The sequence below is a fragment of the Peromyscus leucopus genome, chromosome 5, assembly GCF_004664715.2.
Source record: "Peromyscus leucopus breed LL Stock chromosome 5, UCI_PerLeu_2.1, whole genome shotgun sequence".
Classification (NCBI taxonomy): domain Eukaryota; kingdom Metazoa; phylum Chordata; class Mammalia; order Rodentia; family Cricetidae; genus Peromyscus; species Peromyscus leucopus.
In genome coordinates, this window is record NC_051067.1 from 64,139,212 (window position 1) to 64,160,897 (window position 21,686).

Consider the following 21,686-nt stretch of genomic DNA (forward strand, 5'->3'; position numbering starts at 1 on the left):
TGGTCGGGATGTAAACTATGAGAGAAGGATAAATTAAAAGAAGAGGAGGAGGGGAGGAAGAGGAGGAGGGGGAGGAAGAGGAGGAGAAGGAGCAGAGTGGGACTCAATGGATCTCCACGTAAGAAGTCTTTTATGTTTAGATACTGGGAATGAATTTAAACTAAAACATCCACCACCTGCTGCCACTGCCTTCTCCACTGTGGCACATCATCATCATCATCATCATCACCACCACCAGCAGCAACAGCAGCAGGAACAAGTCAAAACGGGATTTAGTGTACACACCTGTAACCCCAGTTGTGGGAGGTCCAAGCAGAAGGAATGGGATCACAGCCATCCTTAGCTACGTAGAAAGAGTTCGAGGCCAGTCTAGGATACACAAAATCTTGTCGTCTCAAGAGACAAAACAGCAAAAAACCCTCCTTACAACTGACAAAGCCAGGCTAGGCAGGCCAGGCTCACAGCCCTCTTGTTCATATACTAAGTGAATGGTATCTTCTACCATTTTTCAAATGTGTGAAGAGCCTGCCATGGTGTCACTCAGAGATGGGCAGGTCCCCTCCATGAACAGACACTAGCAGTCTGTTACAAAATCAAACTTACAAAACTCCAAAGGATTAAAAAATGGTCCTCACTTGCAAAGCCGGTGAGAGGGCATTGGTTGATCTCTAGCTGCCCTGTCCCCGAAACACCTGTCTGCTGCTTTGGGAGCAGGTGGCTTCGATCACGGGGCCTCCATGTAGTAGTTGTGCGATGGTCTCGGGAAGGCTGAAGGTGCACAACTGTCAGTACTTGAGCAATGGAAACTTGAAACACAGTGGGATTCTACCTCTTGAAGGAAAGCGTGTTAAATTACTTTTAAAGTCTAGGTATTCATCCGTTAATCGTGTGCAGGCTCACACACGTGCGTGTGCATGTGTACGTGTGTGTGTGTGTACGTGTGTGTGTGTGTGTGTGTGTGTGTGTGTGTGTGTTCACATGCATGCACGTGGAGCTCAGAGTACTTACGTAGTCAATTTTCTCCTACTGTGTAGGTCCTGGGGATTGAACTCAGGTCATCATTCTTGGCAGCAGATGGCCCACTGAGCCATGTCTTTGAGCTTATTATTTTCTAGTTAAAAATGACGTGTGATGTGTATGTGTGCTTGTGCATGCACACCTGACATGGTGCACATTCGGAAGTCAGAGGACACCTATGGGAGGGGGTTCCCTCAATCTCCATCATTTACAGAGTCTTTGGCAAGGGGCATCGGAATAACAGGAAGTGGGAAGAAGGGAAGAGGGAAAACCAGGGGAAAAGGAGAATACATGTGATAAAGACAGGAAATGCTTTGAGCACTAAGCTATTTCCGATTCTACACCTTTAGACTCAAAGTTGTTTCATAGTGGAAAGGTCACTGTTAGCCTTAGGAGGGCTCTGTTGCTTTTCTGGTACTTAGAGTACAAACTAGACAGTGACTTTAGCTGTTCTCTGTTTTAACAGTGAGACACAGTGGCAGTGTGGCAAGGCCTGGCTTTGTGGACCTGAGACTCCACTCCCAGAAGTTACGAGGGCTGAGAAATCACTTGACAACGTGTACATGTGGCCTTTCAGATCGACCTGCTTCCCTGACAAGCCGTTCTACAGAGAGCCACCTCCGTCCCTCAAAGGACCCTCTCAATCGTCCCTCAGCTTGAAAGGGCCCTAGAGTGACCATTTCCACAGCCAAGCCCCGCCCCCAAAGCCCTCTCCGGGGACACTGCTTAGCACACCTCACATAGCCCTGTCATTTCTGACTAACTGCCAGGATGGCTTCTCATTAGGCTGCCACCCCCTGGAGGAGGGCTAGGGCGTATCACTGTTATCTTCGTGCCTGTGCCTCGGGAACAAGACAGCACCTGGTACAACTGCTAACTTTGATGCTCGGCTTTTCTCTACTTCATCCCCTCTCAGTCAGTTCCTAAGGGGTAGCTGTGTTCGAGTTCCTAAAGGGCAACTGTATTAGAGTTCCTAAGGGGTACTTATATTAGTTGTAGCTGTATTCACTATGAAGGAATGCCTCACAGAAACGAGGTCAGGGAGGAAGTACTCTTTCGGAGTCAATGTCTGGAGACACTGGTCCAGCATGGCAGGGAAGCTGAGGGCGCTTCCCGAATAGTTTTTTTCATGTTTTGCTGGCTGGATTAGGAAGCCGAGAGCTCAGGCTGGAACTGGGGGTGAATGTACCCTGCAGAGTTCACCCCCAGCAACCTGCTTTGGCTAGGTAAGCCCCATGTCCCAAAGGTCCTCCCACACCCCAACACAGCAGCACCAGCTGGAGCTCCATGTCCAAACACATGATGCAGCATGTTTGTGTGTTGGGGAGGGGCTGGGGATTAAGCCACATCACAGTGTAAGTGTAAGGACAAAGAGATAACAAATGCCATCCGAGTGTCATGACATTTTAGGCGTGGGGTCCGTCTCACACCCCACACAACCCGGCATCATGCTACTTCCCATCTCTTACTGTTCACATGGAAAGCAGTTAAAGCTAGGCTGCTGATAATCTTGAGTCTTCATACCAAAAAATTACCCGTGACCGCCAGAGTCTGACAGAGCTTACTGCCACAGTAATTTTGAGTGTAAATCCAGAGGGTCTGAGATAACTATTTTCTAAGTCCCGTGTCTTCATCCCATTTGCCTTAGACCTCAACTAAAGTGTGAAGATGCTCTCCGTGTCCCCCACCCTCAGCCCCCGTTTCCTCCAGAGGGATATTTTATGAAATTCAGTGCTATAGTAAAGGAGAAATAAACGAGGCAGCGGCGTGGCCGTCTCTGGCGTCGGCATCCATTTTCACAGATCTCGACTCTCCGGCAGGAGAGGCCGAGGAGGTTGTAGAAATAACAAGCATATTCTGGGATGGAGGGGGAAAAATCCTCCTCTTGACAGAAATTGGAAAGCAGTTTCCTGTTAACCTTTATCACCAAGACAACAGCCTGGAAAATCCTGGAAGCTCTGGGCCTGTCATGTTTTCGTTCAGAATCTTGGACATTTAATTCATCCTGAACTTTCTATCTGTGCTAGGAAGCATCTAAAAGTGAAATGCTTGGATAAAAATAGACCTGAGACATCTCCATTCACACCCTGGGCAGGCACCAGGTCGAGGAGACTTCTGGGGAGATGGGGGCAGTTGATGGTTGGCATGGAAAGTTGAGATTGTCCTTTCCCCCCCTGCTTGGGGTCCTCTGTGGCAGTAGGTGGCACTATTGCTTTTCCTTGACTGCACGTGCAAGGAAGGGACTGTCCCCCGGACGGTTACAAAGAGCATGCTGGGTTCCTAAGGGATCCCAGGGAAATGAAAGACGGATTCTCCACTGCACGGCTCTGTGAGGCAAGCCCAAGTCTGTTCTGTGTTAACCGCATCTTTACAAGGCATGAACGCCTGGGCTTGCCGACTCCAAAGTCAGCCAATTCATAGTAAGTAAGCGATCGTAAGTGATGCATGGCAATGGACTCTAAGTCTCATATGTGACTAACAGGCCCAAAGCCATGCTTCCCCCTCTATCGGCTCTCATGTGCCACCCCTGTCTCTCCTCTCATGGTCTCCTACTCTTCTGCCCAGAGACATATTCTAGATGACATGGAAAAGTCCCTAGGTTTGAAAGCCCATCAGAATCAGAATCATTCAAATTAGCTAGGCCCAAGCCTGCTTACCTATTTTATCAGTTGCATTTCCTAGAAACCATAATAGAGGATATTGCCCATTTCCCCCTCCTCCCCTTTTGCCCCCTGACCTTCCCAGATGCCCCTGCCTACACAGCCCCAAGTGGCACCATCCCTTCTCTTGGGGGCTATTGTGGTGATACTTTGTTTGTGATCTAACAAAGTTTGCCTGAAGAGCAGAGATACTAATTAGTCATAGAGGTCAGGCAGTGGCGGTGTACACCTTTAATCCCAGCAGATGGATCTCTGTGAGTTCAAGGCCACTCTGGGGTACACAAGATTGATCCAGTCTAAAAGAGAAACAGAGCCAGGCAGTGGTGGCACACACCTTTGATGCCACCACTAGGGAGGTGGAGACAGGAAGTGATATGGCTGGGCAGAGAGAGGAATATAAGGTGGGAAGAGACAGGAGCCCAGGCTCCCTGTCAGTCTGAGATTTCCTAGAGGGAAGAATTCTTTCTAGTGGCTGGCTGCTCTGCTTCTCTGATTTTTCAACTTTCACCCTAATATCTGACTCCAGGTTTTTATGATTAAGACCAATTAGAATTTGCCTTACAGGCTGTCAACACGCTGTTGGCTTGAATAACAAAATAAACACCTGTGTACAAATGCACACGTGTGCCACAATGTGTGTGTGGAGGTCGAGGAAAACTGGATGGAGTTGTTTCTCTTCTTCCATCACGTGGGTTTCAGAGACAGAATTCACAGCTTCAGGCTTGGCAGCTGTCAGGTCCAAAGGAAACTCCATTTCCTCAAATTCTGGTGGTCAGACAAAACTGAGGAGTTGTGAAGCTGTTTCCCCTCTGTCAAAGGAGCCATTCCCTTATCACTGGCTCAAGAAGGGACAAGTGGCTATCTATGGCACCTAGCAGCATACCAAAGCGGGAGCAGGCCTCCAGGCTCCCTCAGTATCACAAGTACCTGTTACACATTTCAGAGTCCATGCTGGCATTCTGGCTCTTCTCAGTCCTCCTCCCACGCCCTCCCCCACAAAGGAAAAACACAACACAAAATACTTCTCCAACTCATGGGCATCCCTCCCCACAGCTACTCATTTCTCCTTGTACTCCTGCTATTTCAGCTTCTCTCTCTCTCTCTCTCTCTCTCTCTCTCTCTCTCTCTCTCTCTCTCTCTCTCTCTCTCTCTTCTCTCTCTCCCCCTCCCTCCCCATCCTCTCTTTTGCTCTCTCTTGGTCTTCTTCTCTTTATCACTCACTCTTCCCCCACCCCCTCACGGTCAAGTCCAGTCTGCTGGCCGAGTCCTGTCTACTACTTTCTCTGCGCTGGACTCTCCCAGATGCCTCTGGCTGTTTTCTCCCTCACACCCACAAGAAAAACCTTCCCCTTAACCATACCTGGTTATGGTCATGTCGTCAGTTTATACAGCAGCCTTACCCCCGGTTACCTCTCCAACCCACAAAATGTGTATCTTCAAATAAGTTACCTCCCACATTTAACTGGAGTAAATCTGAGTGCTCCTTTCTGAGCGGAAAGGGACAGCTTTCCGGGCTGAGGTCAAAGCCAAGATGTCTCTAAAGCCCCGAGAGCCATTGTCACACGCACAGTAGCTCAAAGGACCTGCTACTCAAGAGTACTTTATCCCAGTCTGAAGAGGGGGTATGCGCTCCAAGTTCATTGATTGGATGATTGGGCATCAGGATCTGCAGCCTTGGGGAGTTGCTCCCCTTCTTTAGCTCATGGAGGCTTCTGAAGGCGACACAGTGACTGTCTAGTCAGATGACATCAGCCAGGTCCCTGCCAGGCCCCTGCCCCTCTGCCTGCCTCTCGCAGCCACCTCTTGGCACTTGGGAATCACCGAGTATTTACAGCAAGTGTTAATTAAACGGGCCAGTGGTTTCATTTTGTAATGAACACAAATGCCACATTTGGAACACTGACTTTTAGTGGCAAAAGGGGGCGATAATAAGGAGAGTAATATGCTGTGAATTCGACAGCCAAGTACCTCTGGTGTTTAGAATTGCAGAGGCTTTAATCTTAACTGCGGACCCAGCTGAATTAAGGCAGGTTCTGGTTAGCTGGGCACCCCATTTAAGATCCAGGCCACCATTGTTCTTGCGAGGGACAGGAAGCAGCCCCTTGTTGTCTCAATCAGGGAAAGAGACATCCTCGGGGCCAAAGGATCATCTTCTAGAGAATAGCTTCCCGCTTTCCCTATTGTTCATTTCAGTTTGTGGTTTATCAAACTCGAGGTTGGAAGCGATTAATCTATTTATTCTCTTACAGACACAGTGGCTAAGTGGGGTCGTTTAGCCGAATATACAATTCAAGGAACTGCCCTGTAGGAGTTATTCCAAGCACAAACCCAGGCCAACAAAATGCATAGACTTCCTTAGGTACATAGCTGCATTTTCCTCTCAATTTTTTTTTCTTGACCCACTTATTAGGCTCCATCTCAAGCTGCTAGAACTTGCCTTTCAGCAGTCAACAATGGCTGGCGGAGCTCTTGGTCGCATATAGTGATTAATATGTAATGAGAGGGGAGAAGGCAGAAGTGAAGCCGAGCAGGTAGGTCGAGGTAGACAGACCTTAGGGAACACACTACTGAAAATGGGGGAACCATTAGCATTGAACATTCTAGAGAGGTGCTCAGTAACAGCACACAGCGGAGAAAGGAAGAGGGCCAAGATCCTAAGCAGAGCTTAAGTGGGAGATTGAAAGTCTGGGAGGGGCTTGCGGAGGCCGGCACTACAGCCAATGGAGCGTGCTGGGTGAGTGAGGGGTGAGTCTGAGATGCAGAAGAAGTAAAAGTAGCCAGGAGAGAGGAAGGCACCGGTGGGAAAGAGGAGGTACTGTTGGTTGACTCTTGGGGATCTGGCTTGTGGAAGGCAGGGGAGGTCCACGAGTGTGTGTCAGTTCCAGGGATAACGAGTTGCCATTGAACAACATGTGTGTTAGGGCGGAAAAGTAACGACATCAATGGGTTCGGGCTACATTTGGGTGCACGTCTGTAGCAGGAAGGACCTGGAAACAGGGGGTTCAGGACTGGTGAGGGTGGAGCTGTCAGCGAAGTGAGGGGGAGTATGAACTCACATGCTGGAAGAGCGGGGGCCGAGAGGGGGGCGGGGGAGAGGAGACAGAGATGCAAGGCCTCACAAACACAACATGGAAGTATGAGGGCAGAGCCATGCACAGAGGGGGAAGATTTGGATCAGAACCTCACAGAAACCACAGACCTGAACACTCACCCAGGACGCGGTCGGTGGCAGCCAGAGCCACAGTGTGCCACGTCAGAGCGGCACCACAGAGCGAGTGAGCGAGCATCTGTGGAATCTGTAGGTAGAGTCCTCCAGGGACCTCGGGGTGTCCTGGAAGCAGGGATGGATGGCCACACACCGAGAATGCAGTGAAACGTGGGGAAGGGAGCAAGCAGGGGCCCATATTGCTGAGCATTTACTATGAACAAAGTAGAGAGAGAGCAAAGGTGGGCACACCACAGGAGAGTACGTCCTCCGGGTACGGAGGTAACATGTAGTCTTGAAGAGGAGAGAGCCAGGGTGAGGTAGCTGTGAGGTAAAGAGCTCTGAGGGGGAACCGAAGCGCTCGTGGCTTCTGTAATACGGAAAGATGAAGAGTCACTCTTCTTCAGAGGGATGTGCGTGTATGCATGAACATGTGTGTATACATGTGTATGTATGCATATACATGTGTATGTATATGTATTTGTGCATTTGTGGCTAGGTATGTGTGTCTGTGGGTGTATGCCTCTAGCTCTCTCTGTGTTTATCTGTATGTGTGTTTTACCAGTGTGTGTGTGTGTGTGTGTGTGTGTGTGTGTGTGTGTGTGTGTGTGTTTATGTGTCTGCACTGTACATGTGCATGTTTGTGTGTGTGTGGTGTTTGTGTGTACAGCAGAGGCTAGAGGAATCTACAAAGATGAAGCCAATAGAGAAGAAGTAGGCTAATGGGGTGCACTCATGTGGCTTTTGTTGTCTCTGACAAACCCTAAGTGACAGCATCCTCTCCCAGCGAAGGGGACATGGTTAGAAGAGCACAGAAGGACAAATGTGTTCTTACATGGAGTGCACCTCGGGGAAGAGAATCTGCATTTTCTCTCAGAGAAAATAAATGGCCACCAGGTTTGGTTTGTTAGGGTGTTGTGTGGGCAAGCCAAAAAGTGGGAACTCAATCCCAGAATGTGCTGGACTCCTACAGCCAGTACAAGATGACAGCCACCTGGAGACATGGATGCAAGAGTTGATGGGACAGTAAACAAGGGCCTGAGTCCAGGGGGGAAAGAGGAGAGGTTTTGCCATAGAGGATCTGTGTGCTTAAAGACAGGAAGAGGAGCCGGGCGAGCTCAGGACTTACAGTCCACGCAGGAGGATGAATAATGGCGCAGACTCCGTGGAGATTAGGGGAGAAAAGAGGAGGAATGGGTCAAGTATATATTTTTTGGACCCGATGAGTACAAAGCACTCAGGCCTGGCTGTCTAGGAGGAAACTAAACATAGAAACATGCTACCTTCCAGAAAGATCCACTGGCTAGGAGCTGGAAAGAAAGGAATGTTCTGTTGTCTGACCTGCATACAGGAATAGCAGAGAAGGACTGACAGGATGGCTCAGTGGTTAAGAGTACTTGCTTTTGCAGAGAACCCAGCTTTGGTTCCCAGGACCCATGGCCGGTAGGTCACAACTACATGTAACTCCAGTTCCAAGGGATCCAAAGCCGCCTACTGACCTCTGAGGGCACTTCCTGAATGCAGTGTGTATACAGACCAAAACATACACACACACACACACACACACACAAATAAGAGTAGAGAGGGGTTAATCCTACATGGAGTTTGGAGACGAAAATATTTTCGCATGTGGGTTCATAGGTGCACGTGTGCATACCGGCATGTGTATATTGACCGGTGTGAGCACTCACACAGGCCAGCAGTCACCTCCATGTATCTTTCTCAATCACTTCTACTTTATTTTTGAGACAGAGTCTCTCACTGAGCCTGACACTTGCCATTTCAGCTCTGACTCCCCAGGAACCACCTGTGTCTGGCCCCTCTTCCCAGAGCTCCCTCACACCAGGCTTTTACATGGGTGCTGGGTCGGAATTCAGGTCTCCATGCTGGCTCAGCGAGCTGTTTCCCCACTGAGCCAGCCCCACCAGCCTGAATTATTTTCCTGAGACATAATCTCACACTGCAGCTCGGGACGGCCTTGACCTCAAAGCGATCGTCCTGCCTTAGCTTCCCCCCAGTGCCAGGTGTACAGGGGTGAACCACCAAACTCACACTGGAGATTTTCGTCTAAGGAGTATTCCCCGAGATGCTTGCTAAGGACAACCGAAAGTACCATGGGCAGGAGCATCGTTTCCGGCTGCAGACCGGAAGTGGATTCTGTGCAGCCTCTGGTCAGTCTGATGTCCAGTTCTTTCTGCTGCTAACGTGCACTGAATGTGTCCAGCTTCCTCGTCACTGAGTTTAGGCAGAGAAAACAGCTTGGGGGTGACCTGGAAAGGTTGTACAACCTAAGGGACCTCAAAACTCAATGCTTTGCTACCGGGGTTTGAGTCCTCAGGCCTACAGACAACTGGGGGCTGTCCAGGCACTTGGAAAATGCCCTTGGCATGCAGCCAAGCCCAGTGCTTTAATAATGTTGACAAAAAAGAGCCAGGAAAAGAAATGGTGCTTAAAGAATGAAGCACCCTCGCCTCACCCCAGTTTTAAAGTGTAAAATGATTTGGTGTGTTTGTACGTTTGAATGTTTACAGGTGTGCAGGTGCACATGCATGCCTCTGGGGGCGGGGCAGAGGTCACCTGCGTGTCATTCCTCAGGAGCTGCCCACCTTGGTCATTTTGAAATTGGTCTGGAGATCATCAAGCAGGCTGGCTGGCTGGCCTGGGATTCCAAGGGTTCTCCTATCTCTTTCTCTGTAGTGTGCTACCATGTCCAGGATTTTGATGGGAGTTCTGGGGAATCTCAGGTCCTGTAAGCTTTATCGACCGAGCTCTCTCCTCGACCATACACATCTTTTTTTTTTCTTTCTTTCTTTCTTTTGAGACTGATCATACTATGTATCCTTGGCTAGCCTAGAACCTTGTGTAGACCAGGCTGGTCTCGAACCCACAAAGACTCGCTTGCCTCTGCCTCCCCAGCAGATTATTAAATGCATGCACCTTCATGCCCCACCATAAATATTTTTTTTAGAAATAATTTAGTGAAATAATTTACTAACTGGGGTTGTTTTTCGGTACAATAAAAATAATGCTTTATTGGGGGTGACTTTAGCATTCTAGAGGTTGGGGGTCAGTTTTATAGCTTACAACGTAAAGCATCTCAAATGGCAATTTGGAGTCCTGGTTGTGCATTAAATAGATCTTGAACACTTTAAATCCTATTTCTACGCTGTTCCTTGGTTGTTGCAACTGTGAGGCCTTTATAAATAACTCTTGGGTCTCCTTATGGCAGTTAGGTTTTTTAATAATGCTGTTAAGGTGCTTGAGAGACCGACAATTTGAACACATATGTGTGTGGTATTAAACTGCAGGTTGGTCAGACTTATACACAGCTCATTAATGTCTGAAGACCTTTGTATTAGAAGAGCCACTTTGGGGAGATTTCCCTCCAGATTGGAAGCTGGAAAGTTGCTGGAATAATTATTTCAAAATGAATCACAATACACAGATTTCTAGTAAATATGTTAGCAATTGTTCACAGATCAGGCCGGTGAGCTGCTCGTTGAGGAAAGTGTTCACTATGCCGAACAAGGATGACAGCCTGAGATTGATCCCTAGAATCCATTAAAGGTGGAAGGAAAGAAGTGAGTCACAAAGTTGTCCTCTGTCCTCTGACCATACATGCACTGTGACACACACTCACAAACACACACACACACACACACACACACACACACACACGCACGATAATAAAAGCAGTAATAATAAACTGTGCACGCACTGAAATGTCTTTGTACCAACTTGCAGCACTAACAATAAAATCTCAATCATGGCAAAAAAAAAAAAAAAAAAAAAAAGCTGTAGCAAGGAGGGGGCACCCCACATGTGGCCAAGTATATATGCTTCCACCTACGATTATAGGTTAATGAACCAACTCTTGCCTAATCCCACCTCCCCTCTCACTGGAATTGTTAGTCTTTGTTTTATAAGGTTATTTCCCATTCATCTGAGACACCATTAGAGAGAATATGGCACTGAAATCATTCCCATCAGTAATGGAAATAGCCGAGATTAGCTCTGATATCCCTGCAGCTGTTAAGCAAATCAAAAAGGCATTAACCACGAGTTGAAATTTACTCCACCAGCTGAGGTAAAGACACACACTCCAGCCTGTTCAATGGACCCTTTAGCGCTTTGCTTGAGACTTGGTGGATGGCGTTTGTGGAGTCAGGACCGCCAAGTATAGACCTGCAGCCCTATCCCGGGTCTTCAGGGAGAAATGAGCTGCAAGCCCTCTGCATCCCACTCGTGACTTCCGTGAGCGTGTTAAAGAGGAACACCATTTGTAGACTTGGCAAAGTGGCTATTTTCATTTGAAAACTGAGGGTGTAGTGTGGTTGTTAGCAAGCTCAAGGTCCTGGGTTCAAATCCAGCCCTTCCTACCCCTGCAGTACAGCTGATTGTTTTAGAAAGAGTGATTCCAGTGTTTGCAAGAGTGATTGTTTTAGAAAGAGTGATTCCAGTGTTTGCAAGAGTGATTGTTTTAGAAAGAGTGATTCCAGTGTTTGCAAGAGTGATTGTTTTAGAAAGAGTGATTCCAGTGTTTGCAAGAGTGATTGTTTTAGAAAGAGTGATTCCAGTGTTTGCAAGAGTGATTGTTTTAGAAAGAGTGATTCCAGTGTTTAGCAGGAGTGCTCCTCATGGCTCCCCTGCTGGGTGCTCAGTGTTGCTGTGTCTGGGGGCTCTGGCTCCTGCCTTGGCTGCTCATTTTCATTTTGACTCTCCTCTGGCCTCCCATATCCATTTGCAAACAGATGTGATCAGTCCTGGGGTCTTCAGAAGACAGGGCAGAATGTAAAAGCTCTTCACTGGGGCAGGTGAGATGGCTCAGCCTGTTAACAGCACTTGCCAAGCTTAATGACTAAAATGTGGTCCCCAGAAACGGAAGAAGAGAATCAGTTCCAAAAAGTTGTCCTCCAACCTCCACATGGACGCAGCGGCATGTGTGTGTCCACACATATACATCAAACACACATACACATGACAACAACAATAATAAAGTTAAAAAAAGCGTGTCCCACGAGGCTGGGGAGAGGACTCAATAGGAAAGTGCATGCTTTGCAAGCATGAAGATGTAAGTTTGCACTCCAGAACTCAGATTTTTAAAAATCCGGGCATGGTGTCACATTTTTGTAATTCAACACTGGGAGGCAGAGACAGGTGGCTCCTTGGGGCTTGCCAGCTAGTCAGCCTGGCCTACACTGTGAATCCCAGCCCTCTGAGAGACTGTGTCTCAAGTAAGAGGTGAACAGTGCCCGAGGAATGGCACAGGAGGTTGTTTTCTGGTTTCTATGTGCACACGCATGCATGTAAACACAAACACACACACACACACACACACACACACACAAAATCACAGCACTACATCACAAATGCAGTTCTCACGTCAACTGTTGAGTAAAATGTGTTCAAACAGCTAAGTGCACATTGCAGTTTTCTTTTTGTGTATGTGTATAATGTGCGTATGCATATTTTCATGTGTCCGTAAGAGTGTGGAGGCCAGAGGTTGACAGTGAGTATCATCCTTGATTGCTCTCCACCGTGGCACAGTCTCTTGCTGATCTCAGAATTCATTAGTATTCAGCAAGTCCAACTAGCCAGCTTGTCCCAGGGACTCCGTGTCTCAGCCTCTTGAACACTGGTACTATAGACAAGTGACATGCCTGACACACACACACACACACACACACACACACACACACACACACACATTGGGGATTTGAACTCTGGTCCTCATACTTGAACTGCAAGCGCTGCATCCACTGAGCCATCTTCTCAGCCCTCTGACATCTTTTGATCTTTTCTTCTTTTCTGCTAGGAGGGCATTTCAATCAGCCCAATTTGAGATAAATCTATATATTTCAAGGGACTCCAGTGGCACTTAGGACAGAGGCAACGGCCATAGAGGCTTCTTAGGGAGCATCAAGGGGCTCCAAAACAGATCCCAGGACTTGTGACACAATACAAGACTCAGTTTACTTTGAGATGTACGACTCTCTCCCTCCATTCCACACACAAGCGTGCAAGCCTGTGACCAGTGCACACACTGATGGGCCCCGAGCAGTCATACCTGAGTTTTCAGCCTCTTGGAATGCAATTGTACTATGGCCTTTACCCCTAACCACAGACCAAGAGATACGTGATTCCCCTTTTCCTTTGAGTCTCTCCATCCTTCCAGACTTTTCTGATAAAGAACAAAGGAGCCAAAGTAGGAATTCCAGGAGTACCTACCTGACGCAGAAGTACAGAACCACAGGCCCAGACTTTTTGGGGAAGTCATGTTCCAGTACTCTTCGATCTAGTTGAAGCCAGTTCAAGTGTCCCCTGGAGAAAGGAGAGGCAGCTGGTTAGGTTGTTGGACTGTGCAGGTGTTTGGAGACGGGGGTCTCCCTGGAGCAGAACCCACTGGGTTGTAGGCACGCAGGGGATCTTGAATCCTTCCTGGTATTTCAGCAATGGAGGAACACTCAGGAATTATCCGGGGGAAAGAGTTCCCGAGAGAACTGTTGTCTGGCGGGGACAGGACATGAATCATGAAGTCAGGATGAGAGATGATGCCTGCTTCCTTTAACCACAGCTCTCTCTCTCTCTCAGCCTCAGTTTCCATTCCACTCTTGCGGGGTATGTGCTTTCCCTATAGGGCTCAGAACACTCTTCAGTAACATGCTAACAATCCTCACATCATCCTACTGGAAGCGGTTGGGATGCCACATGAACCGCATTTTCTTAAACGCAAACCTACACACGATCAAGCCATTATTCTATTTCTAGGCATTCACAGTTCCTCCCCATAAAAGGAGGCATTTGTCTACACAAGGTCTCTTACACATGAGTTCAAAGACGCTGTATGTGAAAAGACACTAGAATGGCCCAAACTTAAGACAATCCCAAGGTTTACCAGCAGAAGAATGAGTGAATGATGGCATGATCTCCAAACGGAATACTACACAGCAACAGAGAGAAAGTGCTATTGCTTCATTATTCCTAAAAATAATGAAGTCGAACAAAGGAAGTTTTAAATGAAAGATTTAAAAAAGCATATAAATGACACAATCCCATTTATGTAAAACTCTAGAAAACTACAAATCAATCTTCAGCTCCTGAAAACGGACTGGGGGTAAGGGATGTTGCAGGAAATAGGTTCATGTTGAAATGTTTTAGAGCTGATGGCTGTGTTGTTGGCCAAGTATTGGCTTGATTAGAAAAAAAAAATATGAGGGTCTCACCCAGGCTGGCCTTACATTCACTACATAATCCAGGATGACTTTGAATTCCTGATCCTCCTGCCTCGACCTCCCAAAAGCTGGGATTACAGGCATTTTCCACAATGCCCTGCTTTGGGTTGATATTTATCTAGCAATGAACTGACTGGAAACCACAGTACAGAAATGGCTAGAAGCAAAGAGAGCAGGAAGGTGGGAGCAGTCCTAAATTGAATTCTGCTTCCGAGGGAAAACGACATCTTCTGTCTACGTTAGTTACCCTTCAGCCATTAGGCTAGGCTGGATGGAGAGCCAGCCTCAGGGTCCTGCTCTCTCTGCCTCCACTATGCTTGGACTATAAATGCATTCTATCACGTGCTGTCACACTTCACAGATTGACCCATTCCCAGAGCCTGAAATGAATATAGATGTGGCTGGGCATGGGGTGGGGCCGGGGAGGGGTGGGGCCGGGCAGGGGTGGGGCCGGCGGGGGGGGGGGGGGGGGGGGCGCGGGCAGGGAGTGGGCCCCGGTAGGGGGTGGGGCCGGGCATGGGGTGGGACTGGGAGCTCTAAGTGGGAGAATGTGGAGCCAGTTAATATCTTGGATTCCCTAAGTAAACAAATCCCCAAGGATGGTCCAGGAATATTGATTTTTCTAGAAATTCCCACAAGAGAGAGTCAAGCAGAGTGTGTACCGGGAAAACTACCTTACAAACCAAGGGCTGCCGATTCTGGTGGAACCTGGCTTTGCTTTTTTATTAATACAAAACTGTTTGCTCCAATATGTTGTTGTAAGACTGTTCCAAAATTTCGCTTTTTGCATATGTATGTGTGTGGGGTGTCTGTACGAGTATGTGTATTAGACTGTGTAGGGGTACACACGTGTGCGATGCAAATGCACGTTCGTGCGTGGGTGTGTAGCCCGGAGGTTGATGTCCTGTGTCTTCCTTGAACACTCGCCTCTTTTTATATTGCAACAGGGTCTCTCTCACACATGAACCCAGAGCTCAGTAGTTTGCCTAGTTTATTAGCTTGCTTCAAGGATCCTGTCTCCACCCCTTGAGCCCTTGGATTATTGGAGGGCCTTGGTGACTGCCCAGCATTTACATGCGTTCCGGGGATCTGAACTCTGGCCTTGATGTTTGCATTCCCGTGGGCCACCTCCAGCCTCTTGATTTGGTTTGTAGCATCTCCTATATTGTGTGTTGTTAACTATCTTCTAAGCACACGTGAGAGACTGGCAGGCGCCAAAGGCCAGTCATTTATGCATCTCCCATGGCTGACAGTAGATGCTAAAAACAATTTTGTTGCTGTTAAGAAAACAAATGCAGGACTGGAGAGATGCTTCAGAGGTTAAGAGCTCTGGCTGCTCTTTCAGAGGTCCTGAGTTCAATTCCCAGCACCCACAAGGTGGCTCACAACCATCTGTAATGAGATCTGGCGCCCTCTTCTGGCCTGCAGGCATACATGCAGATAGAATACTGTATACATAATATATAAATAAATCTTAAAAAAGAAAACAAATGCATCAATTTTACAATATGCTCCAAAGATCCATATTCTGTGTGTGTGTGTGTGTGTGTGTGTGTGTGTGTGTGTGTGTGTGTGTTCTCACGTGTGTATGTGAGCTCACACGTGTGTGGGTACATTCATATGTGTGCATGTGCATGCCCAGTGTTGATGTTGGATGTCTTTTTTTCAGGGCTTTCCACTTTGAGAGAGGCTCTCTAGCTGCCCTCAGAGCTTGCTGATTCCAGCTAGTCTAGTTAGCCGCCTTGCCCCAAGGCTCCCCTGCCTCTGCCTCCCAAGTGCTGGGCAGAAAGAAAGTCCCCTTGTTTGCCCAGTTTTGGGTTCTGGGGGATTTCAATTTTGGTCCTCATGCTTGTGGAACAAGCACTTTATCCAGTGAACCATCTCCCCAGCCCTGACATCCATTTTCTTATAGGTTCAGTGACTGTCACCAGGTACAGCCAATGCTCCTGCCCCAGGTATGAGGAATTCATTCTGCTCGCCTAGAACAAGACCCAGGCTCTTCAGTATCATCCGCACTGGGCTGGGGGTGGGGGTGGGCAGGGATGACTGAAGTGCCTAACCCCTGCCGGAACGGCACCACTCTTTTTGATTTATCTTAGCTACACATACATAAAGTCACGCTCCAGTACTTCTCTGGTCCACTCGACATAAGGTGCTGTTGTTTGCTGTGATGTGTGACAGGGGTGTGCTCGTCTCAGAGGCTGTCATGAGCACTGAATGTCAAGTTCCCAGAAGCAGCTATGACAGCCCAGGCACGGCGGGCTGGAGCCACTGACTTTCGCTGTCCTGCCGTCTAGGAGTTAATGAGTGGAAACCACAAGCCCAGTTCTAAGTAAATTACGATCCCAGAGCGGCGACTGCTGGCCTTTGCTCCCAAGATAAGAAATCACGTTTGAACTTCATTTTTAAATGGTAGATACACTAGTGACTTCTGCTGGCCTCTGTGGATGCCTCAGCCAATGCCGTGTGCTCTGCATAAGACGGGACACAGAGCAAAGCAGACTCGGGCACACTTTCGGACCCAGCATGCCTGGCGATGGGTCACAGGTGTGACCAACAAGACACTCATCATTGAGCTAACTCTGACTCCTGGACCGGTACCGATCAAGGAACTCGATTAATTGTGACGCAGGCACCAGGACACAGCTTAGCAGATAAAACGCCTGCCACACAGACATGAGGGCCAAGTTCCATCCACAGCACCCACAGAAGAAAGCAGGTGTGATGGGGTGCGCTGGTAACCCCGGCTTTGGGGAGGCAGAGACAGCAGGGTCCCTGTGGATTGCTGGGTATCAATTCTTGCCTAATTGGTGAGCACTAGGCCAATGACACTTGCCTCAAAGCAGGTGACAACGTTCCTGAGATCACCTCTGGGCCAACACAGACATGCATATGCACACACATATATACATGTGCATACACACATGCACACACCTGAAGAACTATGGCACAGGAAGCTGAGAGTAACGGTCCTTAATTGACTACCTTTTATGTTCTCAAACGAGGACTGTGGCCTCATGGTGCCCGTGACCCCTCTAGAACTTAAGCAAAACTTCTGTATGCAAACATTTGTGGAAGGGAAGGAATGTTAGTGCTAACAAATTTCAAAGAGATCTGTGATGAAATAACAGGCTGAGAGCCCCTCATTTTCTTAACTGGCATGTGAAAGGACATCCTAACTGTGCTTGCACAATAATGGCTAACATGTTTTTTCCCTCAAATGTCTAAACACTTCTTAAAAGTTTTTCTTTTCTTTTCCTTTCTTTCTTTCTTTCTTTCTTTCTTTCTTTCTTTCTTTCTTTCTTTCTTTCTTTCTTTCTTTCTTTTTTTTAAGACATGGATATTCAGTTATACCATCTGATGAGCCCTTCACAATATTGGGGACAGGAGACAAACTTAATCGCAGTGACAATCATTACTTCAACTTGTGGTATGTTTGACTGCTTATTCTGTCTGAAGTTGCTTAGTGTTTGGCTTTTGACAGGGGGTCCTTCGTCTTCTCTCAGTTATTAACTTAAAAAACATTAAAATTTGGGAATTAAAATAGTAATGCAAGTATTTCAAAGATAAAATGTAAAAACGACTCTCTCTAAACAGATGCCATGTTGGATAAATGAAAATCTTAGGCTGTTTGTTCAGTTTTTTCTGGTGCTGTCTAAGCCATAGCCTTCGGCACGCTAGGGAAGTACTCAAGCTAAACCATTGACCTTCGTGCCCTCATTCCTCAGTTTACAGTCTCTATACGTAGGGGGATACTAAATCTGGACTCAGGAGCTGATTCTCACACTGTTAGGATCGGTGTCTGGAAGGCAGCCCTCTGCAGTGTCTTAAGACCCCTGGGACATGCCAGACATTATCAGTCCCTGATAGTCCAAGATCAAGTGGAATGGGTCGTTCCTGGAAATGAGTCAAGGGGGCAGGAAGAGATTGGTTCTGACATTCGAGGTCTTGGAACAGGACTTTTGAACTTAGCTGTACATCAAGACAAACTGGGGATCTTTGAAGAAAAAACAGACAAATGAAAGAACTCAATTTAAAGTGTCCTGGGTCCTTCCGATATGTCACCAATGTGGAAGGGCACCCTGGCTCCAGCCGCCTGTCAATGGGTATTCTAATGGGCTGGAGAAATGGCCAGGTGGTGAAGAGCATGTATTGCTCTTTCAGAGGCCCAGGTTTGGTTTTCAGCACTCACATGGTAATTCATAACTATTTGTAACTCCAGTTCTTCTAGGGGATCTGATGCCCTTTTCTGACTTCTGTGGATACTACATGCATGTAGCACACACATACAAACGCAGGGAAAAACTCATACACACAAAAATAAAAAAAAATTACATCTAATTTCTAAAGCACTATGTAAATATCAAATTTCTCCCAGGGCCTTTGCTTCAGAATGTGTCAAAGGTGTCCAAACTGCTCTCACTTGCCTAGTTCATCACTACTGGGAACACTGAAAGACACCTGCAGCTCTCTTTATTTGGACAGAGTTAGTACAAATCAAAAGTTACCAAGTGCAACTGAATTCTAGAGCAGGAAATAAAAATCATGGGCAACCTGGTGAGATCTGAGGAAAGCCTAGGGCTTAGTTCATCTAGCCCTGGTGCTGTGTCATAGTTTTGCTATGTTCCACAGGGTTTGCAGGATGCTGACATGGGGGAAGCTGGGTGGAAGGTGAGTCTGTGTTGTCTTTGTAACTCTTCTACAATTATTTGCAAATAAAAAGCTTCCAAATAAACTGACAACAGAGAAGGAAGAACTTGTATTAATGCGGCAACCGCTGGTTACCAACAAACTTGTATATTCTCAGGCGTAAAGTATTACACTGTTGTCTCTGATACTTTATCAATAAATACCAATTATGGGGGACACAGAAGGCTAGGGAAACTTCCAATTCCCTGTCTGCATTATTTATTTATTTATTTATTTTCCTCAGGGTTCCATCTAGGCCCCACAAAATGTCATCACCATGATTAAAACTGAAGGATGGCAGACAACTTCTACCTAAGAACCATACATACATTCGACCAAACCCCCTGCTGCTCCTCCTGGGAAGGCCAGTGCTGCCCCTTGAACATGTGCCTGAGGGCGTGATCTGATCTGCGTTGGTGATTCCTGTGTCCAGAGCACTAACCCAGCTTTTCCTCTGTCTCTCCATGCCAGGTGACACCTAACACAGAGTGGCTTACAGCTCGTAGCCACTTTGCAGGTCTGAATCTTGCTTGATTCGAATTGGGTAACAGGCAGATTCCTGTATTTTACCACAAGCTGCCACAGACCAATGACAACCAATGAGTGTGCACATATCCATAAACACCTTGGGGGCACATATGTCCGATCTGAACACAGTTATTAAAATGTTTCATGTTGAGATGAGAATGTAGCTCAGCTGTTGTGGTACTTGCCTAGCATGCAAGAGGTCCTGAGTTTGATTTCCAGCAACATAACACCACACACACACACACACACACACACACACACACACACACACACACGGTGGGGGATGTCATGTTAGTGTTTGTTACTTGGCATGCAGAAGCAGAAGAAAAGCTGGGTTCATGCTTTGGGACATAGGAATCACCAACCCCAGAGCAGGTCATACCTCTAGGCCCAAGTCCCAAGGACAACCTTTGTTCTTCCCTTTCTTGAAAGGAAAAGGACAAATGTTCAGATTACCAAAGAGGCCCAGAGATGTATGTCCACCCAGGTATTATTAGGCCATGAAGGACTGTTCCCTAAGTCACCCTTGTCCTTGTCCAGTTGGTCTGTTTCCTGTGCTAGCCTCCCAGAGGCTTGACTTTCTCTGGGGCTGACACCTGCTCTTTCTCCCCTAGTGCACCAGGCACAGCTGTTCTTATTTAGGAACCAGCAGGTGGCTCAGCTCTTTTTCGTGGGCCCTGGCTGGTGACACCCTCCCACTCAGATCCAGGAGGAAGGGTGGTGCCAGAAGGGTGCCGTGAGACCTACTATGGGGAGGATGATGCTTCTCTCGAGTGCCCTCTACACACAGGCATACGTGAACGAATGGACACACACCCAGGTGGGTTATCAGGCCAGCAGAGAATCAGGAGAGCTCAGCTCCCAACTACATAGACCTATAGGATGGCCCATTAGACTCGGGGTGTGCACCTCCCTGCTTTGATATGTGGCCTTCGTGTCCCTCTCCCCCCTTGGGGAAAGACTGGCTTTCGACCTTTTCATCCTTCCGATCCATTGCTCTTGGCTAGGGCTATCAGGGCTGTGGTCTGCAATCCTCAGCACTTAGACTTCTTCCTCCCTGACCCAAGATAACGTGCTCATTTTTCGACTCTTGTTGACTGACTCCGAAGGGAAGTCTAATTGGGACCGTCCAGAGTTCATGGACTCTTGGAATTGAGTAAACTTACTTGGGAAATGGGAACAATGAGGCTGTGATTGATTGAGGCTTACAGCTTCCTTCCAATCAGTGGGAACAGCATGGGGAGTAATTAGGGGGTTCGTGGGGATTCTTGACCGAGAGGGTCGAGAACGTCTATGTTTGTGAAAGTCAGTTTGTCTAGATGTGCAGTTGTTTGAAGAGGTTCTTCTTTACTCCCTGCCAGATGCTTTACTGGCCGCACCTCTCCTGACCTGTGGGTGGAGGTCCTTCTAGACCAGAGAAGGCCAGCCAGCCTGCCTTGCACCTCAGTGCCCTGTGGGCTGCATGTGTGAGGAAGAGGATGCTTCACACTTTCCACCACTTCTATACAGCCACTGCCCCAAACGTCACTTGTATGTGGGGTACACGCGTGTGTGTGCAGGTGTGCACATGTGTGCTCGTGTGAGATCAGAGGATAACCTTGGGTTTTGTTACTCAGCTGCTGCTCACTTTTTCCTCTCTTTTGGAAAGTTTTTATTGATTTATTACTTTTGTGTGTATACATGTGTGGGTGTCTGTATAGGCCAGAACACTTGGAGCTGGAGTTACAGGTGATTGTCAGCCACCCTCTGTGGGTGCTGGGAACCAAGTTTAGGTCCTCTTGAAGAACAGCAAGTACTCTTAACTGCTGAGCTTTTCCTCCAGTCTCCCACCATATTTCTTGAGACAGTGTCTCTCATTGCTGAGTAGGGTAGGTGGGCGGGCAGGACAGTGAGCCTAAGAGGTCAGTTTGTCTCTGGAGAGATGATATGAATATATAGTTTGTGTGCTTGTATATACAGCTAACCTAACCAAATTATTACTTTATTTTATGATAGCCTAAAAAAAGTCTTTGCCTAAAAGTTACAGGATTGTGCAGAAGTAAAATGAGTTAAAAATTTTATGTAAGTATTCCAGTTTCTGCCAGCTTGTTCATATTCTTTATCCGGGAAGGTAAATACCTGCTGGAGTACCTTAAGCAGTAGCTGGCACAGCTATCTGGTCAAAGGTTATACTGTAGATCCTGTCTGCTAAGAAAAGATTTTTGTTGTTACTGTTTTTGTTTATTTTTGTTTTTGAGACAGGGTCTCTCTAGGTAACACTGGTTGGCCTGGAACTCACAGAGATCTGCCTGCCTCTGTCTCCCGAGTGCTGGAATTAAAGGCATGCACCACTATATCTAGCAAGAAAGGATACTT

General features: G+C 47.5%; 1 protein-coding gene across 1 annotated transcript in view; it reads right to left on the minus strand.

The window, feature by feature from the left end:
• Frmd4a (FERM domain containing 4A) overlaps positions 1 to 21,686 on the minus strand; it is a 335,717-nt gene that overhangs the window by 122,623 nt on the left and 191,408 nt on the right. Inside the window, 1 exon segment of the mRNA XM_028895108.2 lies at positions 13,111 to 13,203. Within this exon segment, the coding sequence (XP_028750941.1) occupies positions 13,111 to 13,203 (93 nt within the window).